This window comes from Juglans regia, chromosome 10 (genome assembly GCF_001411555.2).
Source record: "Juglans regia cultivar Chandler chromosome 10, Walnut 2.0, whole genome shotgun sequence".
Lineage (NCBI taxonomy): Eukaryota > Viridiplantae > Streptophyta > Magnoliopsida > Fagales > Juglandaceae > Juglans > Juglans regia.
In genome coordinates, this window is record NC_049910.1 from 9,675,834 (window position 1) to 9,699,406 (window position 23,573).

The 23,573-nt window shown below is 34.0% G+C and overlaps 2 protein-coding genes across 2 annotated transcripts; one reads left to right on the plus strand and one right to left on the minus strand.

The window, feature by feature from the left end:
- Window positions 1-4,633: 4,633 nt before the first annotated feature.
- On the plus strand, window positions 4,634-7,454 carry LOC108979980 (probable trehalose-phosphate phosphatase H). The gene is made up of 11 exons (XM_018950783.2): window positions 4,634-5,162; window positions 5,295-5,435; window positions 5,536-5,607; window positions 5,749-5,841; window positions 5,983-6,048; window positions 6,153-6,254; window positions 6,388-6,465; window positions 6,571-6,640; window positions 6,773-6,843; window positions 6,989-7,081; window positions 7,231-7,454. The coding sequence occupies exons 1-11, from the start codon at window positions 4,950-4,952 to the stop codon at window positions 7,291-7,293; spliced, it is 1,062 nt and encodes a 353-aa protein (XP_018806328.2). The 5' UTR covers window positions 4,634-4,949; the 3' UTR covers window positions 7,294-7,454.
- A 7,204-nt stretch (window positions 7,455-14,658) lies between these two features.
- On the minus strand, window positions 14,659-15,462 carry LOC118349627 (NDR1/HIN1-like protein 13). Its single transcript, XM_035695123.1, has one exon. The coding sequence runs from the start codon at window positions 15,460-15,462 to the stop codon at window positions 14,659-14,661; it is 804 nt and encodes a 267-aa protein (XP_035551016.1).
- Window positions 15,463-23,573: the final 8,111 nt, after the last annotated feature.

The following is a 23,573-nucleotide window of genomic DNA, read 5'->3' on the forward strand; positions in this document are numbered from 1 at the left end:
AATGTAGAAGAATCATTTTTAAGTGGCCGTCGGAGAAAAAAAATGAAGAACCGGATGCTAATAAATTAATAATATAATAATATTGTATTTGAATATGCTTTTTAATTAGGGTTCTTTATCTTTCGATAAATTTAAAAAAAAAATAAATTAAAATGAACAGCCAAAAATTATCCATTTTATAACTGAAATACTTTCTTTTTTTTTAAAAAAAAATTATAATATATATTTCCTCGACTTGATAATTTTGACCGTGCGTATTAATATCGATTAATATAATCAAAATTCTCCAACCTGCATTTAAGTTTCAATCCTCAAGAGAAAAAAACGAAAAATAACAATTGAATGATCGATCGATTTGATTATATTTTAAAAGAAGGAGCTAGCGATCTGTATATATAAGAGCATTGGCACCATTGCCAAGTCTAAAGTTTAGCTAGAATATTAATTTTTGGCTATAATATTAATTTTTGACTAGTTGAGTCAACATTGGACTAGTCATTATAAAGTTAAAATAATAATATAATATAATATTTTTTATTTTTTACAAATACAATTTATATATTTCTTAGATCTTCATGCTTTGTAGAAATAATGTGTCTACTCTATCAATCAATAGAAATAATGTGCATGTCATGCATGTTTTACCATTCAAAGAGAGAGGGAAGTGATGAAATAATTAAATATTACTTTCCATTGTGAATAGTAACTAGCCATGTTTGGAGATAACTTAAGATTTACTATTTATCAAGTCTTAAGCTTTGGACCATTGGCTAGTCCAATGTGGAAGCTTTTTTTCACATATAGTTAAAGTTTGGACTTGCATTGGCATTTGACTAGTCCATTGCCAATGCTCTAAGACATTCTTATTGAGCATTGCATGAGTTGAAGAAGCGCAGCCAAATGCAAAAAACAAAAAACAATGATACGCAGCATTATAACCGTGAATTTAGATCGTGTTTAAGTAGTGAAGTGATCTTAAATATTTTGTGAATAATAAAAAATATATATAAAATATTAAATAAAAATAAAATAAAAATAAAAATAAAAATAATAAACAATAAATAATAAAAATATTCCACTATTCAAACTACACTTAAACGGATAACACGGGATCTTTTTTGATTAAGAAAGTTTATAATCTATCCTTTACAACTTCTCTTTTCCGAGTATTTGTTTTACTTCTCACTACAAAATTATTTATAAAATAAGTAGCTTGGACCGTCTCTGATCATCTAGCGCCAACACCTCCATTTTAACGGTTAGAAACAATAAGATCGGAGAGTAAAAAGTAAAATATACAAGATTTATATAGTTTGACAGCATATATATATATATATATATATATGTTCATTGAGCTGTACAAGGATACAATATGATCATTGTTGTACAAGGATTTAATATATATATATATATATATATATATATATATATATATATAAAGTAATCCCTAACCGCAACATACTCTTTATCGGATCAGGCTATCAAACCGAACTATCACAGACATAACCAAACTCCACACATAAAAACCAAACATTGTGCAGTCTGCGGTACTGCGAAAAAAGTATAACACTGATCATATTATATATATATATATATATATATTATACACATAGTAATTCTAATTATAATCGTGAAATATATAAATATCACGTAATTATTTTAAAAAAGAATACAGTCTATTATAAAAAAAATTAATTTTTTTTATGTAAATATTATATTTTATTTATTTTTTTTAAACTAATTACATAGTGATTATATAATTCACAATTATAAATATATTTTCTCATAATATATATATATATATATATATATATATATATTTAGAGGGGCACTTTCACATGAGAACAAATGGCCGGCCACGCATTTGACAAGTAGCATCTCATGAGATGTATGGATCAAATCGTGGAATATTGGTCTTTTTTAACGTGTCTAGCTAATAGTACTCAATCGGTTGCTGATCTCTTTCTTGGTACGTATGCAAGTTTGTCATATTGCGGGATTAATTATGTTTGCTTTTCTATATTTTTTTAGTCTCATGAGCTGCATTGGACTTATAAGGAAGTGGCATATGTTCGTAGTTGATGTAGCACGTACGTGAATAATGAATATAATTAATGCGTTAAAGTAAATTAAGAATACAAGTAATTAGCAACACATGAATTATTCAATTAATGTATTGAAAGTAGTGCTACTTTTGTTAGTTGGCAGTAGCACTTGAAATCCTTAATTAATTAAAACAAAGTTAGGAAATGTAGAGATCCGATTGTACATGATCAGTACTACTTTATTATATATAATTAAGTTGCCTTTTGTTGCTTTGGGGAGAAAAAAAAAAAAAAAAAACTAATTAATTATTGCATTTTATCTCTAAAACTATCATTCATTTTGCCATTATTGGATCATGAAGATATATTTTTCATTCTTAAATAAAGCGACAAGATATTTGAGATCCCATGCATGGTGTGTGAGAGTTTTTGGTTAGTAGAATAACAATCCCAATAAGTATGCATGGGGTCGAGCTTATGCAAACAATATGCAAAGAGTTATTTTATTTATAAGCTGATGTTGATAACACGTAATAAAATATTTATATGGTATAATTTAATTTAAAAAATAAATTTTTAATTTTTAATCTTATAAATAAAATTTTACTATTTAAATTATCTACTTACCATATCAAAATAAATTTACGTTGCACCGATTCTCTACATTTGGATAAGCACTACTATTTATCTATATGAAATCTTTTTGTTATTTTCACTTTCCACTTTTTTAATAATATTTCTTACATAGCATTTTTTAAAAAGGAATAAAGAAAGATTAAAAAAATAAATATTTAATTGATATAAATAAATGATAGATAAACAGATATAAAGTACATTTAAAAGATTATTAACTAAAAAAAAAAAAGATAAAGTGACTTTTAATTAACTATTTTAGATAAGACTTTTAGTAAACCATTGATAATGCTTTAAAAGCTTACTACTCCCATATGCGCAAACGAAATTAGGGTTTCTTTTCTCTCATTTAATCCAAAATTTCTTCCTTGGCTTGTGTGGTTTGGTGATCTGTATAAGGTTAGGATTTAAGCCGACATGGCTATATTAATGTTATAGAGATGAAACTTATGTTCCCCAAGTTTGGTATACCGATACCTTTGGTGGACTTAAGAGTTAGCTAGATTATGACTAAATTCATCTTGAGCACGCAAGCGTCTAAAACCTCCTGATGAGTCGTGGTCATGTTCTCACAAGTAATGACACATTCATTTCTCCCACCTCTATTATTTCTCTCTCTCTCTCTTTTTTTTTTTTTTTTGAATAAATACTAACATTATCCAAATGACAAAAAAGAAAAGGATACATTGAACAGTGGACAACAGCTAAAACCTATAGAAAGTGACAAAAAAGGCTCAGCAAGTTCCTATCCCGCATGGGGTGAGTGTCAGATTGGTGAGTAAAATGATTTGAAAGTTCAGCGTTGAACAGAATAATCCAACTCTAATAACTTCTATAAATTAGGAATTGTGTTGCATCAAATAAATATTAAAATGATTATGGCATAAATATTTTAGTTTATTTTTTCTACAAATAATATGAGTAACAATTTTATTTAAAATAATAATAATAATAATAATAATAATAATAATAATAACCAGCAACATGGAAAAGTAGAGAACTATAAGCATTGGTTCTAGAGTCAATGGTAGGTAGTAGAAGTAGTAGACAGGACGTAGATTTGGGATGTGGTGGGACGTGCAGAAGAAAAGTAATAGAAATGGCAGCCAGGAGCTTATTAATTGCTTCTGCATAGCCACCTGATGGTTTGAATTAGGATCCCTTATCCTATATTCCTAGGGGTGCAGTTAATAGGATAGATGAGTGAGATTCAATCCTATATCTATCTGTGTGGGTATGTGTGTAGGGTCGGAAGGGTTTGGCCAACTCAAGGGCTGCCCCTTTATTCAGTTGGCAAGTCTCACTCGTGTGCGTTTTGATTTTAAATTGGATTGATTTGAATTGAATTGAATTGGAATGATAAAATATTATTTTAAAATTTAAAAAAATTAAATTATTTATATAATTATATATGATTTAGATTATTTATGTAAATTATATAAAATGGGAATATTAAATATTAATTATTATTATAAAAATGATCTGATTATTACACCAAAGAGCTAAAGAACGCCACGTGGCCGAAACCCACGTTAGGTGAAGGAACAAACAAATGCACACCACATGGGGTGGGGGGGGGCGGTGGGGAAAGGAATTAAGACAGAAGACTGCTACTGCTGGTGCTAGCTCTCTGAACTGGCCGACGAGAAGAGACTGTTTATGACTTCCTCTGTGCGTTGAGGTGACGGGAGAAGACGGCGGTGCTTTTTGTACAAATTGAGGGAAGACTACGTGGGACCCAACACGCGGGTGGACCTCCCAGAATTCTGTGGGTGTAATTAAGAGTGGGTCCCACTTAAAGAATTTTCTTTTTTCTTTTCTTTTTTTTTCTTTTTTTGGGAGAGGCCATCGATCGATCTTGTCTGTTTGTGTGCGGTCGAAGGTATAAAATGGGCCATGCTGGTGGTATATTTCTCTGGCACCCATACTTCCGCACTCTCCCTCCCTCCCTCCCTTTCGCCTTTGCTTTCTGCACGCAGACTTGTCTCTGTTTGTGCCTCTCCTTCTCAGCTCTCTCCTTCTGCTTTTCTTATAACTCATTCAAAGCACGAGTGCTCTGTACCCTTCATATTACCTAACTATTACTCTGTCTCGTACTCTGGTTTCCTCTTATCCCGGGTTTGAAGTTGTTTTTGCTCTTCAGAATCCTTAATTTTTTTCTGCAATCTGCTGTTTCTGTTTTCGGTATTCGTAGTCTTGGTTAATTCTGGTCCTCTTTGGAAGAGAAAGAAACGTATTGGTTTGGCCAAAAAGTTTTAAAAAGCTGTAAAGATGACGAAACAGAATGTGCTAGCCTCTGGTACCAAATCTAGTGTCAACCTTGCAATTACTATGGCCATGTCGGAACCGTCCATTTTCACGGCAGCAACGGCCGGGGGATACATTTCCATTTCAAGTGCTTGGGTTGACTCGATGAGAGCTTGTTCTCCTACCCGTATCAGAACCGCGCCTTCTTTGGCCGACCATGACCAGAGTTCTTGGATTGTGAGTCGTAACATTTCTCAGAGGAAAAAGCGTTTTTCTTTTCTTTTTTTTTTCTTTATTTGGTGGTTGTGTTAGGTTTCAGAATGATGAATCTGACTTTTGCCGTACGTATTGATTGTTGTTCGAAAACAGGATCACCATCCTTCAGCCTTGGACATGTTTGAGCAAATCATTGATGCCTCAAAGGGAAAGAAGATAGTGATGTTTCTGGACTATGACGGCACACTCTCTCCGATAGTCGACGACCCGGATCGAGCTTTCATGTCTGATGCGGTTAGTTCTTCTCATCTTCTTCGCTTGATTCATCTTAATTTTATCTGCCCACTACTTTCAGAAGTGTTTAAACTTTGTCTTCTTTCTTCGTACAACTCAGATGAGAAAGACGGTGAGAAAACTTGCGAACTGTTTTCCCACTGCCATTGTGAGTGGGAGGTGCAGAGATAAGGTACATTTTCCAAGTTGTTTTGATTGTTTTATGTTCTTCTTGGCATACTATTTCTCTTGTTTAGCTTTAAATTACTTTTTCTTCTAAAAATAAATTCGATAGCTTTTGAGTTAAAGAGCATTGTTGTTGTATAAACTGTAGGTGTATAGCTTCGTACGGTTAGCAGAGTTGTACTATGCCGGAAGCCATGGCATGGACATTAAAGGACCGGCAAAAGGCTCCAAATACAAGAAAGTGAGTGAGCTGAAGCAATTTTTGTACTTCCTCTGATATCTTATAATCTCCATACTTTTTGTCCAAATGAGGAAAAAGAAGAAGAAGACGCTGATTGAATTGTCTAACAATTTTCTATATTTGTATCTTTACGATATACAGGCGGGTAGTAGAGGTCGTGCTGTTCAGTTCCAACCCGCCAGTAAATTTCTTCCGATGATTGACGAGGTTTATTTTCCTTGCAAATCTCACATATATGATTATATGGGTACAACCCTACAAAGAACAGAATCAAGAGGAGTTAGCTGATCATTTCAAACATGAATTCTCAGGTTTACAAGCAGTTGGTGGAGAAAACTAAAGCAATTCCGGGGGCTCAAGTGGAGCACAATAAGTTCTGTGTGTCTGTTCATTTTCGACGTGTCGAGGAAAAGGTATATATTTATATATATATATTACGAAAGTCACAATCACAATCAGTAGTACTATTGCCATGGTTGTTTTTAGTACATGTTTTATCTACGTACATGATCATCTTACTTACTTAATGAGTGCATGAAAATACAGAAATGGAATGAACTGGCCCAACAAGTTAGATCAGTATTGAAAGAGTACCCAAAGCTTCGACTAACTCAAGGAAGAAAGGTATGAGAGACGGCTCTGATAATATGACCTTAAAATCTTAAATTAATTAGTCTGTCGATATCCCTTTTAATTAATAAGTATTTTGGTTTTTGCATAATAATACAGGTGCTAGAAATCCGACCTACCATAAAATGGGACAAGGGGAAGGCTCTAGAATTTTTGTTAGAGTCTCTTGGTGAGTTTTAATTTCAACCACGAAAATTAACTACCTAAAAGAAAGGCTTCCGTTTATTTTCACTTGTATATATCACTTATATTTTTGACACTAATAGCTATAATATATAATAAAGTAATCTTCTTTTTATAGGATTTGCCAATTGTGCGGATGTTTTTCCTGTTTATATTGGAGATGATCGGACAGATGAAGATGCATTCAAGGTATAGAACGTGTTTCTGGTCATCATATTAAATATACATATTTATAAATTATATGTATATATATATATATACATATGTATGTATTGCTATGAAAGATGTTTTCAATGGCAGACTAATGCTTTAAAGTTTTCCGGTCAATATATAGATATTAAGAGAGAGAGGACAAGGTTTTGGCATACTCGTCTCCAAGTTCCCAAAAGAAACAAGTGCATCTTATTCTTTACAAGAACCAGACGAGGCAAGTACTAAATACATGTATTTGAATGTATTTTGATTAAAAACATACATAGAAACGAACGAAAATGGTTCAAGACTTTTTGCATGCATGCCTGCTCTGGTGTTGGGATGTGACTAATCAATATCAATCACATTTCAATGTTCTTATAGGTTATGGACTTTTTGAAACGCTTGGTCCAGTGGAAACGACCCTCACTGCGAGCACAGTTTTAAGGTGTAAAGTAATAATAATATGAAAATATCGCCACCCCAGCCACGCTTCTAGGAAATGTACAGGGGTGGAAAGACAACATTACTGTGATATTTTCTTGTCTTAGGCGTTGTACGTCTTGTAAACTACCTTTGTACAGGGGTGGAAAAACAAGTTCAACTTGATGGCAATTCTCTCTCTCTCTCTCTCTCTCAATACTAAATATACCAGAAAAGATGCATGATGACGATCGAGCCAGTGAAAAACATGTTCTGTTTCAGCCAGAGTACGTATTTAGTTGCAATAAACTGATAAAGAAAATTCATAGGTTTTTACTACAAAATTCACAAACATTCTCGGGGCATACATAAGAAAAGCATATATAAGAAGTGATGGCCATTTGAGATGTGAAAAATATTTATAGGTTTTTTTAAAAATAAAAAACTTATTAATAAATTTGCTAATAGCTCTTTGATAGAACTAATTAGCGGATCCAAATTTGATGGGCTTCTTGATAGAACAAATAAGGCTAGCTGTCCATAATTCAGTATATTCCTGCAGCCTAATTTCAGCTCGCAAAATGTAATTTTTAATATTTATTTGCCTTTGTTAAAAATTGGTATTATTTTATCAGAAAATAAAAAATAAAATTGGTGGTGTCGAGAAGTTGTTTGGTTGTATAAAAATTAAATTATGTCATTTTGTATAATTATTTATAATTTTTTTAAAATTTTAAAATAAAAATAATATTATAATAAGACAAGTAACTGGTGAGAACTATGCTAGGGCATCCAGATTCCAAAGTTGTCAATGAAAGCAGGCTTTGATCGTCATTGTTAATTTGTTATTGTCAGTTGAGAGGAAGAGCGAGAGGTTAAAAAGTATGAGTAATTTTACGTGAAGTGCGTAATCGTCGCGTAATCACTTTGAAAAAGAGTGGAGTTTATTATTAAAAAATTAATTTTTTTTATGTGAGTCTCATGTTTTATTCATTTTTTTCAAAGCGATTACGCGGCGGTTACGTAATTTACGGTTGTAAGTATATTTTCTCAAAAAGTATTAGGTAGTCAAAATTCAGTACTTTCGTGGAAAGAGTCTCGCTATATCTATGACGGCTTAGTTGTGATGATAATTGACTTATTCTTATAAAAAATGGTAAGTTTTATAATAAATAATTTGTTACAAATAAATATTTTTTATAATTAATATTTATCTTTGCTAGAATATATATATATATATAATTATTCACTTATTATTCATCTGTATTGTCGAACAACTCCAAACATAAAAGGCTCATGCTAATTTTTTTTTTTTTTGTTCGAATTTAATTCTTCTATTTATTAAGCTATAAAAAACTCCCAACACATGTGATGAATACATTAACACCACTGTGGATTAATGCGAGAAGAGTTAATTTATAGACTAGCACAATGGCTCCTACGTACGAATATGGTAAACTTTTTTGAAACAAGAGATTGTAAACGATTTGTGATTGGATAATTGAATATTCAAGTCATGTTAGGACCCATCATCAACTACCAGAGATCATGCACTCTTTTGCTTGGCGCGCATGCTGAGTACTCAAAAGGATAACGTTGGATGTTCGAAAAGATGGTGCACAGGTACGGGGCCTACTACATTTTGCAGATCAAACTTTCCAGTTTTATATTTAAGTTGACTGTTAACAAAATCCCGTCTCTTTTCTCCAAAAATATCGAGAGCTTCTAATGGATATATATATATATATATATATACACACACACACACAACTTGCAGATATCAAGGATTCACGAAAAGTAGCATTCAAATGTAGGTCAAAGCTAAAATCTCTCTCTCTCTCATGCACCAGTTCATACTATATCTATATATATATATATATATATTGTAGACCAAAGGTGATATTTCTTACTATAGATGTGTTTTTAGATCAATAATTGGTGGAATATAAATCACTCTAAATGATAGCAGAAAGCATTTTCTCTACAGTTTTCAATAACTGCATGTCTGACTAAACTAAGGCTGCACTTGGACTTAGATCTAGGAAATGGTGGTACGAAACTTAAAATAAGCAATTTTCTCCTTGTCCTTCATCAAAGTCAGGGTGATCAGCCGCCCCATCCGAATATCGTCCAAATGATTTTCAACTTTGGGCACTGCATGGGTTTGAATCATCCACTTTGAAATGCCAAATTATTTATTGTAATTGCCATCTAGCTCTGACTTTGCACCTCACTTCTCAAGTTGTATTTTAAGGAACTTAGCACTATGTTTGAATAATCAAGATATATGCTCCAGCTAATGCTACATAATTTACTGTACTTTGAAATCTGTTTGTTTTTTCGTGAGTTTAACTTGAGCAATAAACTGGGGAAAAATAGAACCGAATTATTGTCAGGTACTATTATTTCACATTAATCTATTTGCTTGTACCACCTTAAAGCTGCTTCCTTTTCAACATACCAGAGATCTGCCTACAACCTTTTCTCAGACAAGGTAGTAAAAAAACATGTAGAATCATTCTGATATGCGTTTGAGATACTCATGATTTTCTTAATTGAAAAGCTTTTTGAAAGTAGAGGATGAGTTGGCACACCATTATGTAGAACATAAGTGAGACAGATAATATATATATATATAGGAACAAACTTATTTGAATGGACCAAGGTACTATACACATGACCCAACAAAACTGAATGTACGTTGTTGAAACAGGAAACTCTTTATTAAAAAGAAAACCTACATTAACTGTAGGGCAGGTTTAATGGGTCAATGATCTTTAGTCTTTACAAAACTCATTAAAACAAGAGAACAATAATTTCTTACATGCTTGATTAATTAGATGGGCGCAATTATAAGCTGCATATAATACATTGCAAATATTGATATAGAAACAAGCTGGCCTTCACCATCGGGTACTTGGATTTTGAGGAACCCCACATCACAGTTCATGAATGGAATCTGCTTAATTCATTTTTGTTTTCCTAGCTAGGAGCACTATTATTTTTATTTTTTTCACTTTGTAAGGAGAGTAGTACTGATCATCAGGAGAGAAGAACTTTTTAGTTAGGTTTGTGAAAGAGAAACCCACCACTTTTGGTAAGGGATCTATGGTTGAATGAGGAGTTGGAATCCACTAAAAAGGTGGAAAGGGGGGAGAGGTATATATTTGATGTGAAGACACATGGATTTTGGAATGGGGACAGTAGCTAGCTCCCAAGCTCTCAGTCTCTTTCAGACGTGGAAAGATGAAGTCCACTACCTAGATTCAATCTGCATCATTGGCGACTTAACTGGATCAAAGTTAGTATTTGTAAGATTCAATTATTGGTACCCATAGAAAACTAAGGCTCTATTCCCTCCAACCCAACTAAGGTCTCGTTTATTTTCAGAGATGAGATGAGATTAAAGTTAAAAAGTTGAATAAAATATTATTAGAATATATTTTTTAATATTATTTTTGTTTTAGAATTTGAAAAAGTTGAATTGTTTATTTTATTTTGTATTGAAAGTTGAAAAAGTTGTAATGATGAGATAAGATGAGATGAGATATTTTCCCAAAACAAACGAGGCCTAACTTTCTCACTACTGAATTCCCCACCTTCCTTGTATTCATTACTTTGGAAAAAAGAAACCTATCTTGGATCTTGGGTCTTGTTTGTAAACTTAAAACAAAATCCATTAATTAAATATATATAAGATCATGATCAGATGGTGGCACAAACTCTCCTCTTGCTCCCACCAACCCAAACCTTGGAATAAATATATACCCATATATACCCACATAATCTTTCATGCGAACAACTAGACCAAGCCTATTGTTTATTGTGATTCATTTCTCTGCACTTTTCTGCATAGTTTATTTCACTTTGCTCTTTGCAATCTGTATGTGTCTGTGTGTGTGTATATATATATAGTTGGTAAGATTTAGAACAGCATGGAAGAGGGAAGCTTTGTGGCTTAGGCGCGTCAGAGCCCATGCTGTCCAGGGATGGTCCTGAAGCACACGAGCCAGGTACTCAATGCGCAGAACAGATCTCTTTAACACGTGTACGTGCTGCAATCGGGAATCGGTCCCCGCATTGATGGTCGAGCCATGGAGGGTGGTGCTTTGTCTTGGAATACCATAAATACATGTATGTATGTATATATATTAATCAAGCAGAATATGCATGGGTAGGTTATTGGTTGGATGCGCCAAACTCTTGGGTCACATGGGAATCCCATGTGACCCTAGATGCCCTTGTTATGGGGAACAAATATTCAGAAGCCTATGTGTAAATGAATCAATGGTAATTGAAACCTGTCAGTATGAAAGCTGGGCCTTGCTGATGAGGAATATTTGAGTAATTGGGACTGTGTCAATGGGTCATTGGTGGGAGGAAAAATAGTGTTTGATTAGAAGAGTTATGATGGCTACGTGTAAAAAAGAGGGGGAGGGGGGAGAAAAAGTGATGTTGATTCTAATTTGGTTCGTGTCCAATTCCTACTGGATTGGCTGGCCGGGATGAGACATGAGTACTACATCATATTCCTCGTATACGTATATTCATATTATTTCGAAGTAAGTATCTCGCTCATGGGTTCACCTCATTTTCAAATGAAATATATAATACAAAAAGTTCAGGTCTAGCATGCATGCAGCTTCACCTCATTTTCAAATTTTATCGTACGTGGGAATTGCACTTGGAAATTAGTCTTTGAATTTGCAAGAAATTAAGGGAACTATATATATATATATATGTGTGTGTGTGTGTGAAACACGAAGGGAAGACATGATCACTTGTGTATTGCAATCGATTACCAATTCCAATTCAAACCAAGAAAAGGGGCATGCATGGAAATTTCCAACGTCTAACCGTACGTGCAGACCCAAGTTAATTATAAGAAATTACAAGATTGGTATAAGGTCCCTTTCTAAACTCCATCATTATTACTGAGTTGTAAAGTACTTTTCAGGAGAAAAAGAAAAGAAAAGAAAAGAAAAGGGAAGGGAAAAAGGAAAATGCATCGATCTTCTAAAGTATTCACCCTCCATATGTAGTTTCCAGTAGTACTCTTGTAAAGGTTATATATACTTTAAGCCATATCAAGGACCGACCAATAATCAAGACAGCCTTAACCGCTGAAATGGGAATGATCATAAATTAAAGAAGAAAGTATAGATGAGTACGTAGCAAATAGCAATGTCAAGCATGCATGCTTTGAAAGAGTTCTTGAATGAAGCGAATGGCTGAAGTGGGCCGGAGGGCTCTATTACGAACAAAAGATAGGCCCAATGGCTCCAGAGCCTGGTTCAGGTCCATGCCAGAACCCTTTACTTTGGGGTGTCATGGTTGGACCGGTCTGCATTACTGTCAGTTTTGTTGAATTAATAGGCTTTTCGAACTGATCTTTGGTAGCCCATTTACTATTGAGGCTGGTTATAGCTCGATGTAATTTTGTTTGGGCTCCTAATCCCAAGATTTTTTGCCCTTGTGAACACGATACGCGCTGTTTTTTAGCTCAACCGCCGGTAGTTTTCTGATGTCCGGCTCCACCTCGCTACCGAGAACCTCCACTTTTTGAGATGTAACATGGAATGTGATGACCCTTTTCCAAGAATTCTTTTTTTTTTTTGGGAGTTACCTTTATAGAATTACTCCATTATAGAATAATGAGGAAATGAAAAATATGAAAATTCTACTTAAGATTCCACATCGTCAAAATCGAAGTTCCAATAAAATGGAGTTAGAGTTTTATTTATTTATTTATTTAAAGTTGGAGTCTAATTTGCTGTCTTGCCGTTTCCTCTCCGACTCCGACTTTGACTATGATATTACCTCCAACTTTGACCTTCGATTTTATTAAAAGTAGGTATTTTTTATATACTAATCATATATATTCATATAAAAAGTCTAAAACTTATATAGTTAAATTCAAAAATATAAATAGACTAATAATCAACTTGGTAATTATTAAGAATAATTCTATTTGATGGCCTTTACATTACACACTGTGGTAAAATTTGATTTGAAAGATAAATTTTAAAATCTGAATCTTTCAAATCAAATTATGTCATGGGATGGTATGTGATGTAAATGCCTTCAAACAACACTACTCTAATATTAATTGACTAATAATCAATTATATGTATACACTACACATCATATATAGTATCACTATCATATATATATATATATATATATATATTATATATAAGGGTAGATGAAACTTGACTAGCTAATTATGACTCATGTACCATGCATAATATATATATTGTAAGACTATTAATTAATTTATTATCTAGAATATTCTAATATAGTAGTATGTAACTAGATTCTAATACAATATTTGGTTTATATTTGAGTGACTGGTTGTGTTTCCTATTTGTAATTTATTCAACTGTAAATGATTGAATGATGGATATTGTCATTGGATCAACCATAATGGCTCGTGGTTGTTTTTACTTGTTAGTTATTATTTAGGACCTTGGGTGTTAACTTGGGCCTTATAAGCTAGATGGTTGAACAATCATTTTATTGGTTTTAGGTTATTTGGGAGTTTAAGACTCTAATATGAAATTATGAATGATAGTATATCAAAAATAGTTTATTATATATTTTTAATTTCTTTAAGTTTTATTTTATTTTACAGGTTTGCATAGCATATGAAATATTCTTATATTTTTGGTTTTTCATATCTAAATTTTTTTTATTTTTTTTAGTGAACTTTAAACTTAAAAGCCAACCAAAAAGAAAAAAAGATCTATTATATGTAAAGTCTTGTTTAAAAATGGGTTAAATATGAAGCCAGAACAAAAAAGCCCTTCCGACTCCCACTCCAATTCCAATCCGTTAAGTTAGAGTTGGAGTCGGATTTCTTAGATAATGACTCCTACTAATTCGGTGCTCAGCCCTATTTCTTGGGATCCCCTGGTACATCCGTGCTACTTCAATTTTTAGTTTCATAAATCTAATTTGTCCATTACAAAAATAAGATGAACACGTACATGTAGTTGCAGCCAAGATTCGAGTCAGGAAATAACTTGGTGCAATAATACGAATATCCACTTGATGTAATCAAGAAATTAATTAGAGAAATTTGGTTCATCTTAAAATTTATCGATCTCGATCATATATGTTAATGCAATACATTAAAGTGGCCGGCTCTCTACTTAAGTAATGAGCAGCTGTCTATTAAGTAATATTAGACATATGAAACTACTTAAATGTACTTACTACATTATAATCTCGTCCTTTGAATTAGATGAAATAAAGGTTTCATTGAAGAAACTGCAGAGGGACTAACACTAGGGTAATGGATATGGCGATGAAAATGAGCATAATCAAAATTATTCAATATAGCTGACCTTGAGTACGACCGACGCCAATATTCATTGCCTCAACTTTCTAGAACTTGAATTCGGTGTGACATTCTTGCGACAATATCCGCGAACCCACACCCAATGTACTCACCTTAAGTTTACATGCAACGTTCGTGTCCATACTCCACTTCTTAATCACACCAAATTTCACCTTCACAGGAACTTTCACATCTAGAGCTAAAGAGACCAATACCTTCGGTTTCTTGCCATTCATGGTCTTCCCAATCTCGTAAGGCACCGCTGCATTTACTCCTTGTAAGAAAAGTTTAATCCTTTTAGCACTGTTCTCTCCTTGGTACCATGTTGGAAACTCGCCCTTAGCAATCTTTTTACCCTTGAAAGACAATGCGGCAACCCCCCCATGCTTGTAATTAATTGCCATGAATTGATTCGGATTCTTGACATCCATGGAGATTTCGTACCTTGGCCCGGAATGTTTATGAGGTGAAGAGTGTGTATTATTCTTAGCTAGGACGTGCGCAATGGAGAATATAGGAACTTTAGGACTAAACATGAAGTAGAAGACCACTAGGGCTAGCCCAATTAATACGGCAGCAACCAAGATGACCCCAATTATCCACAAACTCGAACAACATACTTTGTTCTTATTGCTTTTATCTGGAGTGCGGTGACGTTCTGCGATAATGGCATTTTCAGGAGGTGGAATGCGATAAATTTGATTTTTAGGTATTTGGATCACATAAGTTTCGGAGCAGTGGGCCTGTACAGATGATGAAGGTGGTGGTGGCGGTGGCGGAGGTGGACGTGGTGGCATTATAGGATCATCATCACTATCATCACCTCCAACAGATGAAACCCGCCCCTCCATGGGTAAAGGGGAGGGGTGAACAAATGGTGTGGGCGGGTGGAAAGGGTATATAGCAGAGCAAAAATAATTGCAAGCATGCTTATGGAAGGAGATGGTTGCATGAGGGTTGGTTGGCAAATAGAGGAGGTGAAAGAAAGGGGAGGTTACAGCTCGGAGAAAGGACAACTCATGATTTGAGTGGGTGTAGGGCTGAGTACCGCTTTGAGGGCACATTGGCTTCCCACACCCTATTTTTGGATCATTTTACTTGGTCAATCTAGAGGTTACAAATTACACACGCTTGTTTTGAGTTGGGTAGGAAGGCAAATTACCTTATTTTGTAAGATTAATGATTGTATTACCTACCTTTTTCCCCATAAAAAATGCCTTTTTGGAAATCTATGTTCTAGAATTTATGCTATATATTCTGAAGGGAATTCCTTCATTTATTCAGTCTTCTGCGTATAAGCATGTCGTGCTCTAATAAATTCGAGTAACATTTATTGGAAGTTGCAGCCGATGACATTGGTTGAAGTATTATATATAAGATCAGGAATGTATTTAATTGAAGAGTAAAGATAGTGACAAGTCTTAAATATACAAATTTTATACAAACCTTTATAAAAAAAAGTTATTTTATATACAGTCATTAGATACAACCGACGTACAATTGTTAGTTTTTCATCTTAGAAATGATTAAAATATTTGATATAAAGTGAAAATAATGTGAACCATTATTATTGTTCAATGTATCGGTTCGGTTATCTAGATTTTGTGTCTTGGTTCTTGAACCAATATATGCCTATTAGAGATATGAGATTTAACCGCTTCCCAACTAAACAAAGGGTTGTGTCTTTTATTGAATTAGAAATATTTTCAATGTATTCTCTAATATTTGAGAAGTTGTGACTTCTCAAAAGTGCTCATTCATTTAAGTTGTGACTTTTCACAAGCACAATTTCATTTATGTGATGTGACTTTTCACATGTACCCTTTCATTTAAATAAGTTGTGACTTTCCATATGTGATCTTTCATTCTCTATAAATAGGAAATCTCACCCACAAATTAATTAACTCCAAATTCTCTACAAAACTTAGAGAAACACTTCCTCATCCGCTTTATCTTTCTTTCTTTGGGCTTTGATCTCCTTTTGTGTGCACCAACGAGGAGATTAACAGGAACCGACGTTGTTGTATCTTGGGAGTAGACTGTCAAGAAACCTAATGCATGTTTAATCTTGGAGGCGGCGAAATCTACTCTAAGGAAAGCGTCTATCACAATGTGCTTCAACACCGGGTTCTTTCTTTCAAATTTGTTCTTATTATTTTACATATTCTCTAGTTTACAAAGTATTTCAGAATATTTACCAACAATCTTAGAGTAGATCTTCTCTTTGTTAAACTAGAGGTGTGTTTTAATTGATTGGTTGCCACCATGACTTCAAACAAACCTATTGCACCCTAGAAATTTGGAGGAATCAATTTTAAGTGTTGGCAAGAAAAAATAAAAATCTTTCTTACAATGCTTGGATTATATTTTGTTATTGAAAATGATCCTCCTTCTGATGATTTACATGAGCCCGTACGTACTATTGAATTGCAAACATATGTAGAAAAAAATAATTTGTGTAGATGTAGGATTTTAAATCATTTAAGAGATACACTTTTTGATGTTTATCTACACATTAAATCTGCTAAAGATATTTAAGAGCCCATTACATCAGAACCCAATACATCAGAAGTCCAAATTCAATAAGGGTAAAACTAATTATGAGAATAATTTGAAACCAAAGTCATATATTAACAAAGATGATAAAAGACCCATTTGTTTTAACTATAACAAACTGAGTCATTTGGCCAAAAATTGTCGCTATAAGAAGAGGAAATATCAAGGCAATGGACAACCAAGATTGCCTAACCCACAGGCTCATATGGTGCTTTCCGGGACCAACTCTGTTGGAACCGATGAACGGTATGTAACCACAAGTCCCCAAGTTTATCTGGCTTGTAGTGCTACTGATTGGATAGTAGACACATGAGCTAATGTACATGTCACTTCTAACCGCAAAATTTTTTCAACATATCAGGATACAAACGGCATGAAAGTGACAATGGATAACTCCACCTCTGCACAAGTATTTGGAGTAGGAAAAATTGCACTCAAATTAACATATGGAAATACTCTTCCTTTAGAAGAAGTATTTTATGTACCAAAGGCGAGGAGAAACCTAATTAGTGGATCTTTACTCAATGGGGTAGACTACACATTATTATTTCAATCCAATAAAGTTATTGTAACTAAATATGAGTCATTTGTGGGGAAAGACTGTGTGAGTTGTGATTTGTTTGTAATAAATATTCAAAATAATATAGTAGACAAATTTGATTCTAATAATAAATTTGTATTTTCTACATGTTCCTCTTCAATATGGCATGCTAGATTAGGCCATGTTAATTATCATAATGTCAAAAGAATGATGGATTTAGAGATTATTCCTAAAGTTCCTATTGATTTGGATGAAAAATGTTTAATTTGTGTTCAATCAAAACAGCCTGGAAAGCCATTTAAATCTATTATAAGAAACTCATCGTTATTTGAATTAATTCATAATGATGGTTGTTATTTAAATGGTGTCTCCTCTAAAGGTGGTAATAAATACTTCATTACTTTTATAGATGATATGTCCAAATTTTGTTATGTTTACTTGATGAAAACAAAAGATGAATCATTTAGTAAATTTGTCATCTATAAAACTGAAGTTGAAAACCAATTGGAGAGAAAAATTAAAATTATCAGGTCTGATAGAGGAGGTGAATACTCCTCTAATCAATTGGCTCAATACTATGAGGAGAATGGTATTATATATGAGGAAACTGCTCCATATTATCCTCAATCCAATGGTGTTTCTGAAAGAAAAAATATAACTTTGATGGATATAGTCAAATGCATGCTCTCTAGTTCCGGCCAACTTGAGCAATGGTGGGGGGAAGCAATACTTGCATCTTCTTTTATCTTGAATAGGGTACCATTTAAGGGATCTGACAAGACACCGTATGAACTCTGGAATGGTAGAATACCCAATATTAATTTCTTTAGAGTTTGGGGTTGTCTTGCAAAGGTTAATGTTCCAAAAATTAAGAAAAGGAAATTAGGTCCCAACACAGTAGATGCAGTATTCATTGGGTATATTAGACATAGTTCTGCATATACGTTTTTGATTATCAAATCAAAAGTCCAAGGTATTGATCCCAACACCATCATGGAGTCTAGGGATGCAACATTCTTTGAAGATCTATTTCCTTTCAAAAATAAGTTAGAAAGATCTTTACCTACAGTAAGTTTTCCTTCCACCAGTAGTCAACATACCATTATATATAATCCTGATAGTGTATCTGGATTAGAAAATGAACTTGGAAGAGGAAAACAAGTTAGAAAGGAAAAGGATTTTGGACATGACTTTTATACTTCTTCTATGGAGGAAGACCCATTGACTTTTAAGGAAGTCATGCTTTCTATTGATTCTACTTTCTAAAAAGAAGCAATAAATAGTAAGATAGAATCTCTTAAGATTAATGGTACTTGGAATTTATGTGATCTTCCACATAGATGTAAAACCATTGGATGTAAGTGGATTTTTAAAAAGAAATTGAGATCTGATGGTACTATTGATAAATTTAAAGCTAGGCTGGTTGCAAAGGGCTTTACACAAAGAGAGGGTATCGATTATTTTGATACATATTCTTCTGTTACTAGAATAACCACAATTCGTGTTCTAATTGCTCTAGCAGGGATCCATAAACTTGAAGTCCACCAAATGGACGTAAAGACCGCATTTCTAAATGGTGATCTAGAAGAAGAGATATACATGGATCAACCAGAGGGGTTTGTGGTTCCAGGACAGGAAAGAAAAGTTTGTAAACTTATTAAATCTCTCTATGGTTTGAAGTAAGCTCCTAAACAATAGTACCAAAAGTTTGATGAAATAACTTTATCTTATAATTTTAAGATAAATGAATCTGATAAGTGTTTATACACTAAAATAGTTGATGGTCCATGCATAATTCTATATCTTTACGTTGAAGATATTCTCATCTTTGGTACCAATATAGATATTGTTCTTGATGTTAAAAAATTTTTATTTAAGAATTTTGACATGAAAGACATGGGAGAGGCATATGTAATTCTTGGTATTAAATTAATGAGATCTCATGATGGTATTAACATAAATCAATCTCATTATATTGAAAAGATTGTTAAAAAGTTTGAGAGATTCGAATACAAACCTGTTAGTACTACTCTTGATCCTTGTTTGCATTTAAGTAAGAATCTTGGAGATCCTGTGTCACAACTGAGATATTCTCAGATTATTGGTACGTTACTGTATATTGCTAATTCTACTAGACCTGATATTTCATATGCTGTGAGTAGACTTAGCAGATATACTAGTAGGCCTGATGATTCTCATTGGAAGGCATTAGAAAGAATTCTTAAATATTTGAAAGGAACCATGACATATGGTATCCATTATTCTGGGTATCCCATTGTATTAGAAGCATACAGTGATGCTAGTTGGATAACTGACACAGTAGATCGTAAGGGAATGAGTGGATATATTTTCACTCTCGGTGGAGCAGTTGTGACTTGGAGATCTTCTAAGCAAACTGTGATTTCACAATCAACTATGGAAGCTGAATTAATAGCCTTAGATACTACCGGACATGAGGTAGAGTGGCTTAAGAATTTATTATCAGAAATTCCACTAGTTAAAAAACCAATGCCAGTTATTTCTGTTCTTTGTGATAATCAGGCTGTGATAAGTGTTTGTAATAATAAACACTTTAATTATAAGAGGAGACATTTAAGTATCAGGCATTCTACGATAAGATATCTGATAAAGAATGGATACCTGACTTTGGAATATGTAAAGTTAGAAGATAACCTAGCGGATCCTTTAACGAAAGGACTGGCAAAGTCGAAGGTTATACGTACATCAAGGGGGATGGGACTGAAGTCTATTAATTAGGTCACCAATAGTGGCAACCCAACCTTTCTGACTGGAGATCCCAAGAAGAAGGTTCAATGGGAAGAACAAACTATTTGAGTGACTGGATAGCACTATTAAAATATTATTAAAGGTTCATCCCTAGGGTGTGAGTGCTACAAATGCAATAGCAAAAGAAAAGCGAAATGCTTTGAATGAATCCAAGACAAAGGCGAGCTATTGAATTGCAGGTACCCTTGGAGGACTCACCTATGTGAGTGTGACTGTGGCGCCGCAGTCTATGGCAATTGGGCTATTTCCTAGAGCGCTCATGAATCCAAGATACGGTGCATGGCCTTTATGCACCACCTTGAAAGGAACCTGATATATGCCGTACTATGTGTGTGGTGTGGAGAAGCCTGAGTTAAAGATTCTAATTCAAGACTTGGTTCACCATGGATCTTTCAGATGGAAACACGCTAACACTAGGTAGACGTTCAAAGCCGCAAGCTATCTCTATTGATGCATAGTACTTAGTCCAAAGAAAGAAAATTGTATTCTATTCTGTTCTTTAAAATATTTTAATCAGGTGGAGGATTTTTGATTTTTCATCTTAGAAATGATTAAAATATTTGATGTAAAGTGAAAATAATGTGAACCATTATCATTGTTCAATGTATCGGTTCGGTTATCTAGATTTTGTGTCTCGGTACTTGAACCATTGTATGCCTCTTAGGGATATGAGCCTTAATCGCTTCCCAACCAAACAAAGGGTTGTGTCCTTTGGTGAATTAGAAACCTTTTCAATGTATTCTCTAATATTTGAGAAGTTGTGACTTCTCAAAAGTGCTCATTCATTTAAGTTGTGACTTTTCACAAGCACCATTTCATTTATGTGATGTGACTTTTTACATGTACCCTTTCATTTAAATAAGTTGTGACTTTTCACATGTGACCTTTCATTCTCTATAAATAGGGAACCCCACCCACAAATTCATTAACTTCAAATTCTCTACAAAACTTAGAGACACCTCCTCTTTGTCTTTGTCTTTCTTTCTTTGGGCTTTGGCTATTTTATATCGGGTTCGAGGATCTCCTTTTGTGTGCACCGACGAGTAGATTAACGGGAACCGACATTGTTGTATCTTGGGAGTAGACTGTCAAGAAGCCTACTGCATGTTTAATATTGGAGGCGACGGAATCTACTCTAAGGAAAACGTCTATCACAACGTGTCTCAACACCGGATTCTCTCTTTCAAATTTGTTCTTGTTATTTTACATATTTTCTAGTTTACAAAGCATTTTAGAATATTTACCAACATAGTCGTCCATGACACGTCAAACGCATATTATTATTTTTTTCCTTTCTCTAAATGCACATGTTCTCTCTCATAAGTTCTCTCTCTCTCATCAACTCTCTCTCACAGCTTGGTAGTATTTCGAATTCGGGGGGTTTGGGATGAGTGGTTTCCACATTAGCCCCGTTTGCACGCCGTTTGCATGCCGTTTGCACCAGGCGTTTACAACAAGCGTTTTTCATAAAAATTAAAAAAAAAATGTTATTAGCACCCGAGAGTGGTACCTCCTGCATACCCATGATTACACATGAGATTAGTGAAACGGTGCGTTCGCACCATCGTTTTGTAGAGTCTAGAATGATCTTCCCTCAATGTTTCTTCTTTGAGTTTGTTGGACATTCGTTCCAACCGACTCCAGGGGCAACTCCTAGATCTCCCACCATCTGCAACGTATTTGGATTTTTCAAGGAATGATTTCAGCTCTATCATACCAGATAACATAGGTAGGGGTGTCAAATCGTGTTAACGGGTCGTGTTCGTGTCGTGTTAAGGTATGTACATTACACTTAACGGGTCAACACGAACACGACCCGTTAAGGATTTCGTGTCAAAATTCCAAACCTGAACACGACACGATAAGATAATGGGTTGACACGACACGACCCGTTATGACCCGTTAATGAATAAGAAATAAATTGACACGACATAACACGACATGACCCGTTCCGTTTCAATCCGTTTACGTTAATAGGTTGGACATACACGATACGACACGACACGACACGACCCGTTTGACTTAATTGATTTTATATAAATATTTAAATATAAATAATATCTATAAAATATAAAAAAACTAACTACAAGTCTAAAATTACAATCCAAACAAATATGATCTACACAATTTGTAATAATATTCATTATTAAAATTACATCCCAAATGTAATAGACAAAACATACAATGTATATATATTAATATTACAATCTCAAATATAATAAAAAATTAAAAACACGGATCTAAACAAATTTAGAACTTGAAGAAGGAAGTGGAGCGTCCTCCCTACCCTTTAGGTCTAAAGGTATAAAGGTAAATTTAATTTTCTTAACGGGTCATAACGGGTTGACTCGTTAGTGACCCGTTAAGCAATCGTGTCTTAACGGGTCAACCCGTTTTGACCCGAACCTGTTAAGTCTAAACCCTAACCCGCTTTTATCGTGTCGTGTTCGTGTTGGGTTAACGAGTCGTATCACATATTGCCACCCCTAAACATTGGTGACTACCTTTCTTATGCTTATTTCTTTTATCTTTCAAGCAATAAATTCAAAGGGACCTGCATCAATTTGCAATGCAACATAGCTCCAAGTTCTAGATCTGTTTTATTTCATCCATTTTTTTTCCAACCATATGAACACGCAAACACCCACACGAAGCCGACGATCAGAGATGCACGGTTGTATCGAATCTCATATTTGTAGGATATTTTGTTGTGATTTTCTTCTATTTTCTTGGCAACCAATCACATTGTTACGGACTATTGCATGGTTTCCCTCTATTTTCTCGACAACCAAATTGACTATTACAGACTATTGCGTGATTTCTCTCTGTTTTCTCGGCAACCAAACACTATTATAGGAACTTGTTCTTGTTCGGATGGAGAAGCAGCACGAGTATGCGGGACTATTTATTGTCCATGGCTTTTTGTGGTTTCAAATACTAGGCCATAGAAGGTATTAAAAAAAAAAGGAAAAAAACAATAAAACTTACAAACGTGTAAGAGAAGTGATGGAGGATTTGCCTCTAAGACCCCATTTTTCTTGGATGGAAGATTTTCCTCTGAGACCTCATTTTGGCACT

Coding starts and splice junctions, on each gene's coding strand:
- LOC108979980 (XM_018950783.2), top strand. CDS start 4,950: ATGACGAAACAGAATGTGCTAGCCTCTGGTACCAAATCTAGTGTCAAC. Junction 5,163..5,294: donor ATGACCAGAGTTCTTGGATT/GTGAGTCGTAAC, acceptor GTTCGAAAACAG/GATCACCATCCTTCAGCCTT. Junction 7,082..7,230: donor CTTTACAAGAACCAGACGAG/GCAAGTACTAAA, acceptor ATGTTCTTATAG/GTTATGGACTTTTTGAAACG.
- LOC118349627 (XM_035695123.1), bottom strand. CDS start 15,462: ATGGAGGGGCGGGTTTCATCTGTTGGAGGTGATGATAGTGATGATGAT.